Source organism: Platalea leucorodia, assembly GCF_965183815.1.
Source record: "Platalea leucorodia genome assembly, chromosome: 3".
Classification (NCBI taxonomy): domain Eukaryota; kingdom Metazoa; phylum Chordata; class Aves; order Pelecaniformes; family Threskiornithidae; genus Platalea; species Platalea leucorodia.
In genome coordinates, this window is record NC_138825.1 from 104975293 (window position 1) to 104988028 (window position 12736).

At 40.6% G+C, this 12736-nt stretch overlaps 1 protein-coding gene across 1 annotated transcript in view; it reads right to left on the bottom strand.

Annotated features, from left to right (window-relative positions):
• Window positions 1-2884: 2884 nt before the first annotated feature.
• Window positions 2885-12736, bottom strand: part of ARHGEF10 (Rho guanine nucleotide exchange factor 10) — a gene marked incomplete at its 5' end in the record, with an annotated part of 108347 nt that continues 98495 nt past the window's right edge. Inside the window, 2 exons of the mRNA XM_082305495.1 lie at window positions 2885-4723; window positions 6706-6828. Of these exons, the coding sequence (XP_082161621.1) occupies window positions 4209-4723; window positions 6706-6828 (638 nt within the window). The 3' untranslated portion in view covers window positions 2885-4208. The remainder of the gene's footprint in view (window positions 4724-6705; window positions 6829-12736) is intronic.

The window sequence follows — 12736 nt, forward strand, 5'->3', positions numbered from 1 at the left end:
AGAAAAGCAGTATCAGAAAGCACAATCCAACCTACCTAGCAGCACAGTCTACAACAGCTATACAGACTATTTGCCAGCTGCAAGAGAAACTTTGGTTCCTGCCCGTTTTCATAGTAAGGAAACACCAGTTTGCTGCGTATCAGAAAACAAACATTGCACCTTGTGCTCGGTTAGTTACTAAAAATCTAGTTCGTGACACTGTGTATTTTTAAAGACAGACATACAGCTTCTCTTTTGCTTTACAGCTTAGTAAGATAAATAGATAGGTATTTTCAAAGTAGTATAATGTAAATGAGGGACCCAGTTCTGTTCTTATTGAAGTCACTGGCAAAACTCTGATGTACTTTCAGAAAAGCAGATTTGTACTTTGTTTCTACTGCTGAGGAAAATTACATTTCATCTGGAAGACAGCATGAATTTCACTTTAAAACTCTTGTGCATTATTGCTAGCAGATCCTGTAAACCACGTGTGGATGTTGAATGGGTGGTGGACTCTGCTTATGCTCCTAGTGATAAAGATCTGTATTGGGTTTGCGTGGCAAGGTTTTGGTAGCGGTGGGGCTACAGGGGTGGCTTCTGTGAGAAGCTGATAGAAGCTTCCCCCATGTCTGATGGAGCCAACGCCAGCCAGCCAAGATGGACCCGCTGCTGGCCAAGGCTGAGCCTGTCACCGACGGTGGTAGCGCCTCTGGGATAACATATTTAAGAAGGGGGAAATAAAAACTGCGCAACTGCAGCCAGAGAGAGGAGTGAGAATATGTGCGAGGAACAACTCTGCAGACACAGAAGGAGAGGGAGGAGGTGCTGCAGGCACCAGAGCAGAGATTCCCCTGCAGCCCCTGGCAAGGACCATGGTGAGGCAGGCTGTCCCCCTGCAGCCCAGGGAGATCCACGGTGGAGCAGATGTCCACCTGCAGCCCATGGAGGACCCCACGCCAGAGCAGGTGGATGCCCAAAGGAGGTTGTGACCCCATGGGAGGCCCACACTGGAGCAGGCTCCTGGCAGGACCTGTGGCCCTATGGGCAGAGGAGCCCACGCTGGAGCAGTTTGTGAAGAACTGCAGCCCGTGGGAAGGACTCACGATGGAGAAGTTCATGGAGGACTGTCCCCATGGGAGGGACCCCACGCTGGAGCAGGGGAAGAGTGTGAGGAGTCCTCCCGCTTGGGAGGAAGGAGCGGCAGAGAAAACGTGTGATGAACTGACCGCAATCCCCATTCCCTGTCCCCCTGTGCCGCTGGGGGGGGGAGGAGGCAGAGAAATCAGAAGTGAAGTTGAGCCTGGGAAGAAAGGATGGGTAGGGGGAAGGTGTTTTTACAATTCAGTTTTACTTGTCATTATCCTACTCTGGTTTGACGGGCAATAAATTAAACTAATTATTTCCCAAAGCTGAGTCTGTTTTCCCCGTGACTGTAACTGGCGAGTGACCTGCCCTGTCCTTATCTTGACCCACGAGCCTTTTGTTATATTTTCTCTCCCCATCCAGCTGAGGAGGGGAGCGATAGAGTGGCTTTGGTGGGCACCTGGTGTCCAGCCAGGGTCAACCCACCACATGAGAGAGTGGAATCTCACGCCCAAGGAGCATGCAAAATAAAACCTGTTGTCTTTTTACTGCAGTGTAGCAAAGGGATACTAGATTATATATGCTTTATACACAGAAGAATCTTTTACCATGTTTTTCAGTATACATACATTAAACTGTACAACGTAGTACTTCCACACAGTGGGCAAAGAGCAGCTCCCAGGGCCATAGCTATGGAAGAGTGTAGAAAATGCAACCGGCCTTGATCCCTCAGGCCAGGCAAGCCCAGGCAGCAGGCCAGGGAGAAGAGGAAAAGTTTGGGAAAATGTTGCCAGCTGCCTGGCTTAGAGGCACTTTTTTTGACCCACGCCAACACTAAGCCCATGCCAATGCTGACAACACCCAACTGAAGTTCCAAGATACACAGCGAAAGACACAGAATAAAAGCAGAAAACAGTAATGAAGACCCTAAGCCTACAATCCCATCTGTAACAAGTGTCCTTCGTGACTCGCTGAAGTCCGTGCTATTATGGCTCAAGCATCTTGCTCCGATCAGGATGCAGGATGCGGGCAAAACCTCTGAAAAGAAATCGGGGTGCATATCTGATTTTTGAAATGCCTAATTTGGTGTCACCTGGCAGGCAAAGACTGGCTGCGTTGGCATTCCCTCTGTCCCACGTACTTGGTGGCAGGGAAGACCTGACGGTACTCCAGTGGTCTGTCAACTTGGCCAGTCAGCCCACCCGCTGATTTTGGGGTCACCTTGACAGAGGTTTGCTTTTTAGAGCAGACAGACTGAAAACATAAGAGATTCACAAACCTGCTGCAAAATAAAGAATATAAATTTCAGCAACATTTAAAAAAACCCCAAACTACTGCTATTTTGAAAAAAAAAAAACCCTTTATCAACCAAAAGTCTGTCTCTAGTACTGTTTACCTTGAAATGCCATGTGCTGGGAAACACTGTAATGATGGCTGATGTTGATTTAAACCAGGCAGATTGAAAGAAAACATGGTGTAATCAAGGAGTTTGTATTAGAAGCAGAGGAAATAATTTCAGGGCAAACCACCCCCTTACTGGGATAATAACGGTACCAAAGTAGCCAAAGTTGACTTGATTCTGGTCAATCCATACATCTGACAAACGTTCTGCTTCAGATATATTTAATTTGCAGTTTACTGAACCGATGGACAGTATTCAAGTTCTTAACATATTCAACTGAAATGTAGCTGTCCTAATTTCTCTGTATCTTTCAGTCTCTTGATGACGGAAAAGGATGTTCCCAGCAACTCCATTCAACGTTATCTGTATTAAACATATTTTGACTGAAGGATGTGTCTCATCACCATTTTTGACAACATCTTTCTGAGCTGAAGGCTTCTCATCTGCAGAGACTAGCGCAAAAAGCAATTTCAGTAGGAATCCCAAATTCAAAGTTTCCTTTGGAAATACATCGATTCATTAAGAAATGACGATTGGGCCTCTATTTAGGATTCAGCCCTCTAACACTACCAAAGCAACCGCTTGACCGACTGAGTGAACGAAGCTGTGCAGGCTATTTTCACAATATCCATTTACAAGACCACGCTTTGCCAAAACTCTGGGTGAAAAGGGGTGACCGCCACTCAGATGTGACCTTGTCTCTGCTGTTGGTGTTGTGCTGTGACGTTATTTGGTAGGTGTTTGCCTGAGGCCGCAGCACAAATCAATTGATGTAGGACCTATACTCACAGTGATTACCTGCACTTCCTACAGATATCCCAATATTAGTACATTTCTCCCCAGTTGATGATTTAATCAATAATTTCATTATTAATTTACTGGATGTGCATGCCTCCTTAGAAACGGCGTGGTCCATGTCTAGCTTTGATACTGAGTTGCCAGGGGGAGAACGCGTTAGCAGCACTACAATGCACAGCTGTCCTGTACCTGCGTTTTCTATTTGCCCTAAGCCGTAGCATCCTTAGAACTTTGTATAATGAAGGCGGGTCACACACACATTGCACCTACCAAGAAAACTAATGTGCTTTTTGTACTGCAACATTTTTAATAATACTGAGCATTAGAAATAATAATAATAATTAAAAAAAATATCTATTTTCTATGTTGAAATAAACAAATACCAATCAATTAATATAACTGCTTTTGTCGAGACCAAACTCTGGCTCGTGGAATGATGTTACGAACTATTATAGTAATTACCAAATTAATATTAGCTTGCATTAGACTATTTATTGTTTAAAAATATTTGCTAATTTGTTAAAATCTACAGTCCATGCAATATGTCACTTTGGGAAAAGAAACAACAGCTGATTTACATAAGCAAAAACCAGCATGAGACACGGCATGTGTTCCTTGCCTTCCCTAAGTGCTATAGAACATAATTATGGTATTTATAAATGTGAATATAAATAAGGTAGAGATTCTAAAACCATTTAAAAGTGTCTAACAGATCCTTTTTGTTCTAAGTATCAAGGACAGCATCAACGGCTAAACATTTTCCAACACCCTAACACTGCAGAACATTCTAAGACTCTGTCTTGCAACCCTTAATCCTGTGATCAAAGCCTACTGAAATTGCTCCCAGGTGTATAAAGCCTATCCATCTGCGTCCTAAGCTGGCATTTGCTGTAAAAGGATATCAGACTTTCTTTTAACAGCAGAAAGTATCTTGGATTTAGTTCAGTTAGATATTTAATAGTGGGATTTGCCAGACCATCACTGAAGACACTAGTTCATCTGGTCGCTGCTGCTTGGTCTTCTTGTTCACTCTTCTGTGTCCTTGGCCACCAGAAATGACTAATACTGAACTTGCTTTCATTTTCTTGGATCTCTGTCTTTTACTTTTAGATGAGATATTTTGATCCTTCAAAAGCTCATAAATGTTACTGTCCTCTGGCCTATGTTCTAGGGAACTTGATCCATGAGACAAAGTAAGGGATCCAGAAGACGACGACAAGTCACTTTTTTGTGCAATGGATCCTGCTGAACCCCCCAGCCAAATTGCAGTGTCATGGGTGTTACTAAGGGAAGAGCCTGGTCTTTCATTGTGCAGAACATTCTTTTGGTCGTCGTCCTTAGGTTCTGAGCCAGGAGGCAGGCTGTTCCTCAATTTGTTTCTGTTCTTCTTGTTTACAGATGCAGCCGTCACAAGAAACTTGACTGGGCCATTGTGTGCATGATACGACACCATTCCTCTTCCTGGAGCCAAAAGACAATTAAAGAACATTTTTTATTTTACCACAGTGTTCCACCATAATTAGTTCATGAAATTTGCTCAGAAAAACATAACTCTTAAAACCCTACTATATGCATCCAGTCTGTCTTTTGCATTGTGTGTACACAATTTACAGAAAAAATGTACAAAAAAAAAAAATCTAGTGTACCACAAGTGTACCACTGTACAATGCATCAGCCGAAACACGGCATTCTGAGTTTTAGTTGACTTACTTTTGTGCTCTGTTCTCACAACAGCATGAGTACAGAAATGCTGCTAACTTCTTTTTGTTGGCATCGACACAAATGTAACACTGTGAGTTTTCTCCAGTAATCCACAAAGTATGTGGTTTTCAGTTAATCCTATTGTACCTCTGTACCTCTCCAGAACAGCATAAGAGCACCCGTTTCATTGTAGCAGACCCCTCCACACTATACAGCAGGAACTAAAACTCATCCTTCTGAACGGCTGTCTAGTTACCATGGCAGATCCATAAGGAAATGACTGAACAAATATTATTTTTTCTTTTTTTTTTTAAGGTATTTAAACAGTGGGATGTTGGTGGTACAAGGAAGATTTACACTGTGCAAATCATTAGAATGTATGAAAAACAAATTGTATATGGCCAAATTCAGAAGCTATAACAATACCAGTATATGTGGCTTTTACAGCAAAAAAGAAGAAAAAAAAAAAGTAGCATTCTACAAAATCAGCTACAATACAGAAAGAGCTAGGCTATCAACAGAAAAACCCACAACCCTACAAACCACTCTGTCCATCCCTAACTCCCTAATACATTCCAGGTTATGATAAAACAAATTCTGCTTTTACAGAAAGTGCAATGATATAAAGATGAATTATCATTATTGGAAGTGCAACTGGAAAAAGTCACGATTTTTCAGTTCAAATTCCAAATATCAAAGACTATAAAAATAGATCTTTAAATGTAATGTTGCTACATTTGTGAAATCTGTCAAATCTTGACCCAAAATAAATGCAAGAATATACAGATGACATAAACCACAATAATCAAAACAGAAAATGGAAGACTAAAGTTAGAGATTTTTCCATTCTGCAACTACGCATTTTTTTGTATTGTGTTCATTTTCACCTAACATAGGTTCCATGTTTTTTAAGAAGCATTTATCCCGTATCATACTAGATTATTGGTGCGTATTTTGCTGAACACAGAGGATTTCGTTTTCGTTTTGCAAAGTTACATAAGCTTTTTTTTTCCCTGAAGGAAGTTGCAAACAGCTTGCCTCAGAAAATCTGCCAGCTTCCCTCCACAGCACAGAAGCTCGAGCAGAATTCTGAACCTAAAACGTAGCACAGCAAAGCCCCTATTAAATACATTTTAAAAATCTTGCTTCTGCTAGTAGCTTAAACATTTGCAATGTGATACAGCAGCATTCATGCGTCTGTATTTCAAATGGGGTAATATGAAAGTAACTCAATAAATACATCTCTCCAAAACGCAAAAATCTTGATCGTTGTCAAAAAAATGAAATATATACTCTCATATATTCTAAGTCTCCTGTTTTGGGGAGAAAGGGCACAAAAACAATTTACTGAACAACCAGTCAGAGAATATACTAAATTTTCAGTACCTGTCTCTCTAAACCTAATGCATCTATTTTCCCCAAATCTGGAAGAAAGATTGTTTGCATTCTCTTCTCATCCCCATATATTTGACCGTACTCTGACAGGATTAATGCATGTCCTATTCTTATGCCCTAAAGAAAAACAGTTGTCCCAGCTCAAACAACTGATACAAAACTAGACAAGTAAGTGGCTATCCTGTAAAGGTCAGGAAGAACAACAAATATAATTTCATCACAAAGCTCTGATATATATCTAAACAATACACATAATTTGTCAGATTCACTTAAACTACTGACAGAGAAGAAACGAAATCTTCAGTATAAAACCATTGTACTCGATTCGTTTGAGAAATTTCACTCACCAGTTACTTTGGGAATGCCCTGCAAGCGTGGCACCGGCAATGCTACTATTATACCCAGGTTTGTTCCAACCAGCAGTAAGCCATGGCACACCAGGAGGCTGGTCACGGAAACACGCTGCTGCCCTGTGAAGGTTAGGAAGTGCTCCGTTACTTAAGAGTGGTGATCTTTACCTAGATCAAAGGAACTTCAGGCAAACACAATCAGCCGTACTGTCTCATTCAGCAAAGCACTCAAAACCAAAGGCAACTATTTTGCTGGATTGTGGTATTAAACTTTACATATGTGACAATTTAAATACTATTAAACTTCTGAAACATTCTGTCCTAAATGTCTAAACCATAGTATCTAAAAGTAGACATAGATTATCTTTACAAATATGCTTTTATGAATAGACTACATTTGTATATTCTCAATAATAAAACTGAAAGGCATTTCACTTCACAATACTCAGTAATATATTGCCATAACACACTATACTCAAGACTCAAACCTGTTCATGATGACTTTTTTCTCCTAGTTTTTATTCTGTGAAACTGTATCAGAAGTGCTGTGTCCCCTGTTGGAGTTTGGGTCCCCCGGCACAAGAATGGCACTGGCACATTGGAAAAAGTCCAAGGGAAGGTGACCACGATGATCAGGAGACTGGAGCACTCGGTGTACAAAGACAGGTTATAAGAAGTGCTGTCTGCACCTATCTGACAGGAGGGCAGACAGAATCATAGAATGTCCTGAGTTGGAAGGGACCCACAAGGATCATCGAGTCCAACTCCTGTCCCTGCATAGCACAACCCCAAAATTTACACTGTATGTCTGAGGGCGTTGTCCAAATGCTTCTTGAATGTTGTCAGGCTTGGCACCGTGACTGCCTCCTGGGGGAGCCTGTTCCAGTGCTCCACCACCCTCTGGGTGAAGAACCTTTTCCTAATGTCCAACCTAAACCTCCCCTGGCATATCTTCCTGCCATTCCCTCGGGTCCTATCACTGGTCGTCAGGGAGAAGAGATCAGCGCCTGAAGACAGAGTCAGACTCTATTCAGATGTGCACGGTGATAGGGTAAGACAGAATGGATCAAATTTGGAACATGGGAAATTTGGATTCTAAGTAGGGAAAAGCTTCTGCATCATAAGGGTGGTCAAACACTGCAACAGGTTGCTCAGAGAGGTTGTGGAATCTCCATCCTATCCAAAGGTATTAAAAATTTGGCTGGACAAGTCCTTGAACAATCGGGTCTAATCAGGCCTGCTTCACGAAGGATGGACAAGATGACCTCCAGAGTAACTTCCAAGCAAAATTGTTCTATGATTCTATGATTTTCGTCAACGTATTATTTATGGGATTGCTATTTTTTCTAACGAAAACAAAGTAATTTTTGCTTGCAATGCTTATTAAATAGGTTTGATTCAGTTTAGATGGATTTTCAAAATGGCCTTGCCAAGTTTCAGAAATGGAAACCACTGCCTGCCCAAACTTCTGCCACGGCCCAAGTTTATGTGGAGGTGCATTTAAACTCCGCTGGAATCCGCCAGGTTCAAAACCTACATGTTCTTGGATTTATGATTAACTTTACATGCAAGAGAGCAGTCATTCCCATCTTAATCACAGCTCTCAAGTTGTTAATCACTTCACCAGTAAGTAGGGGATTTGGATTCCACGTCTGATATAACTTGGATGAACCCGCATGTTCCACACTTTGGATAAAGGACCTTAATTATGGTGTATCACAAATGAATGCATTTTCCATCTTGTCCCTTGAAGCTGAGCCAATTTACATCCAAGAATACATGAATCACAGACCCACTGGGAAAGCAGGGAAGGAGCAGCTTGACTGTAAAGCACCCAACTGGAAAGCAGGAGGCGGACCACAAAGTCTTTCCTCACAGAACTTTACAAAAACAAAGTATTAACCCAGCAATGCTGCGTTGCAAAAGGCACACATAGGCTGCAGGGCCAGATCTGGAATCCCAGCTCTGTCTGCCCAAAACCACATTCTAAAATACCCTCAAGGCATGACGATTAGGTCACCCTCGGCAGGTATAACAAGCACGAGGAAGCTGAAGAGGCTCCATCTACTCACGCAGACCTTCAGAAACACCTACGTTGTTTTCCATAAACTGTCGTTGTTTCTGCTGGTAGGACTGCATCATCCCTCTTCAGCTAGATAAGCATGCATGGGCTGTGCCTATCAATAAATTACAAGCCTTTTGAAGCTTGGAGTTTGCTTTTTTTTATTTTTGGTTGGTTGGTTTGGTTTTGGTGGGTTTTTTTTGGTGTGTTTTTTTTTGAGATATTAATGGGATTAATTTAGTTTCCAAAACAAAGCACACAAAGACGCTCCTTCAGCACAAAAGTAGTTCAAACGGCGATGCCTGAACACCTCTGTGTATTGGAGTTTTCAAAAATCAGTATTTGAATTCTGTGATTTAGAGCTCAGGCTTGCTCAAGTTCTGTATGACATGCGAGTCCTCTCCCACAACCGGTGCCACAGCAAGTGCAGGCTAGCTCAACCTCACTCCATTTCACTTAAAGCTTGTTTTACAAAGTACAAACATAAATACATAAGTACAATTTTTAAACTTTTAGAATTATCAAAAACTCCAATTGTACTTTTGCCTCTCAAATGCCTTGCAGAAGCAAGATGCTCGCATTTTTAAACAATAGATCTTTAATGTTTTTTTTAAGGATTTAAAATGTAAAATAATATGCGTGATTTCATACTCTAACCCTGACACAACTTCTAACTAGTAATTTTCACCAGTGAAAACTGGTAATATGCATTATTATTCCCATAGGTGAAAACAGCAAATTATCAGCCAGCAACTTAGAATCTTAAACACTGAGCACAACCTTAAGCATGAACCATCTATATATAGTGAGGTCAAAAGGAAAACCACTTGCTTTGAAATCTTGGAAAAGCAGGAAACATCTGCATCTGAAAATATCTTTGAAATAGCACATAACTCAAAAAGCGATACACAGATTAAAAAAACTATTAAAATATTAGCTTAAAATATTAATTTGTTATCTGCTAGCCAAGGTTTGAAATCATACTTTTCTTTGACTTTTTATTTGATACATTTCAAATTCAGAGCAAGAAAAACATAAAGCCAGTTCTCCAGAATGCGTTATGCAGTAAGCACAGAAATTAACAAGTTAAGAAGGGAAAATGATAAACATAAATGCCAAAACCCATCAAATACTCTTATCTTTAAATGACAACTTATAGATCACACTGTCCCAATGCAGTGACAGAACTGTTAAAACCTGCAAAATAATCTGACCAAGATCTTGACCTTAGGAAGAACTGAAGCCAACAATTAAGCTCGTACATGGACAAATGGTTTTATTGCCTATGTTCTGTTCTATGTTCACCTTTCTCAGGTCTCAGTTACAACCACCACCAGACCCAGGTAAATCCTCATGTGTTCCCACACAGATCTTCTGAAGTCAACCCTGGATAGGTGCAAGGGCATACTGGTGCATACCCTCTTACATGACCATGCTGCTCTTATTATATAAAAAAAAATAAGACCACTGTGCTGATCTATTGGGCTGACCTAAAATTTTCCCCTATCTTTTTATCATTTCCCATCAGTAAAATCATAAAACAACTGCATTTTATGGTCTGGCACCTGGTGGGGTGGTGACAAAAGAAAGCTGTAAGCCTCAAAGTATAGTTTGTTTTCCGCAGAGAGGAAATGACACTTTTTTTTTTTTCTTTGCTTTTCTCATCTGTTTCCAGGAAACACACATGCCGTTAGAGGATATATGGATATAAACAGAATACAGCAACTTAAGCAGAAATCACCTCTTTGTTGAACAGGTAACCTTCATCGTCCATATGAGCAATGAAATTACATGTATCAAGGTCACAGAAATCTCTTTAAAAGGACAAACTCTTTTAGAGCTGAAAGGAAAAACATGCTTAAGGATGTTCCTGAATAATGAAATACTGAATGTGACTATGAAAAAACAAGTGGACTGTCTATTCATGTACAGGTTTTTTTTTTTTTGGTGCGAGCAAAAGCTGCCTTTGTTGAGATTTCAAGTACAGATCACAAACGCTAAGAATAAACTTGCTCTACAAATGAAGTACATTGCACTAGTGAAGCGTGTATATTTGTCTTCAGATGTTAATAGATTTTTTTTTCTGCTGCTCAGTATGCCCTCTGTTCAGCTAACAGAGCTGTGCTTGGGCCACTTAAAAGCAATCAATAGTTACCTGGACCTACAGCAATGATGCTGCTCTTCCTCTCAACCATTCTCTTCCTTTCTCATATGGCATTTGTGGTTTTTTTGGCATTTTGTTACAGAACACAAGCTTGTAATACATTATTATGAAGTATTTTTTAGGATATATGAAGCAAGGTACTGTGGACCACTCTGGATTAAATGTCTACTCCCATAGTTGCCTCTGTGACCCTGGTTTAATTTCCAGTCTTGCATTCCTACACACAAACTTCCCGTAACTCCAGAAAACAAGAGCCCTCCCAGCTCCGTTCTTCGTAAGCAGACTGCCACAGATTTACAAAGTTATGTTCAGCAGATAAAAGATTCTGCCAGACAGAGCCTGCATTTTTACATTACTAAACGTCGCCGAATCGTGAGGACAATCACCTCCTGTGCCATTTCCCTTACACTTCATTCCTCTGTGATTCTGTCCTGCCCGCTGTGCTGCAGGCTTGTCTTCCTCAAAGCAAAGGAGGCACATCCTTTACAAGGAGAACAAGCAGTGGTATTTAAAGCCGTTTTCTCCTAAGAAGAATTTCTTTTTTCTCATTTCAATACAATAACTTATCTGTTATTTTTGCATATTAAGGAATCCTGTTGGCTTTCAGAGGTGCTCCCTTTAAAACTAAAAGTCCTAAAAATCTTCAGTAAAGGCTAATACATACTTTGTAAATACACAGCTATTTCACTCCTTTTCTGTTTCACTTTATCTTTTTCTTTTTTAATCTCAGTATATAGTACACAGAGCTTGATTTATTCTTTGGCTGCTTTTAGTTCCAAAAGGTCTTTACTGCTGCTTTATTATGTAAACCTCCTACTCCTCTGTCTTTCAGCCTTTGTTGTTGCAGCATTACTGGGATCATATAAACAGGCCCAAGAGCTGCTGCTAAATAATTGAAATTCATTTCATTTTTAGAATGGATTCTCCCTTGGAACATTTGCTGTAATAATGTTATACTCCTGAAATAAATTTCCATTTCCATTCACTGGTGTGCTTCTTGTGAAGACACTGAGGAAAAAAAAAAAGGAACTAAAATGGGCGAGAATGACACCGAGGAGATATAATTAGCTAAAACTCTTTTACAAAAAAATGGTATGTTACATCAGCAGTTTTATTACCATGGCAATGAATACTAAAGCTAAATTTTTGAAGATTTTTATATGCAGAAAATATGTATAAGGGAGGTCCTACTTCCCTTCCCCCCCCCATAAACAGAGGAACATATAAGTTAAATGTTTTTAAAACTGATCTTGATTTCTTTGCATAACTCTGATTAATTCAATCAAATTTGAAGGCAGGCGATTTGCTGCTGTTCAGTGTTGGAGCTACAGTCAGATACCACATGTAAACAACACCCTGTCTAGAACATGATATAAATGGACACAATTTAAAATAGAGCTTTATGGTAAAGCTCATGTCATCTGAAAGAAAACATGGTAAGAAGACAGGCTGAAGCAGTGAAACATTTTTGACGCAAGATTTATACCCAACTCTTGTAAGAATATAAATATAATCTCAGTGCGGGAAAAACCAGCTTCTGCTAGAAACAAAGCAATACAGCTGGCGCGCACGTTCGTGACCATAAAACTGTGGAAGCTCGGTCTATTGCAGTCTATGAACAGGGGGAGACAGAGAGAATGCTTGGCCCCTCACGGACACCTCGGGCTCAGGCACTCCAGTACCACTTCTCTGTCCATCTCTTCTCCTAGCACTGCCACAGCTCCTGCCTCATGCGCTTGCTGATGCTGAGGTCCTAGCCACTCACTTGCAGAACTGATACAGGCCAGTGCAACTGCCTGCGA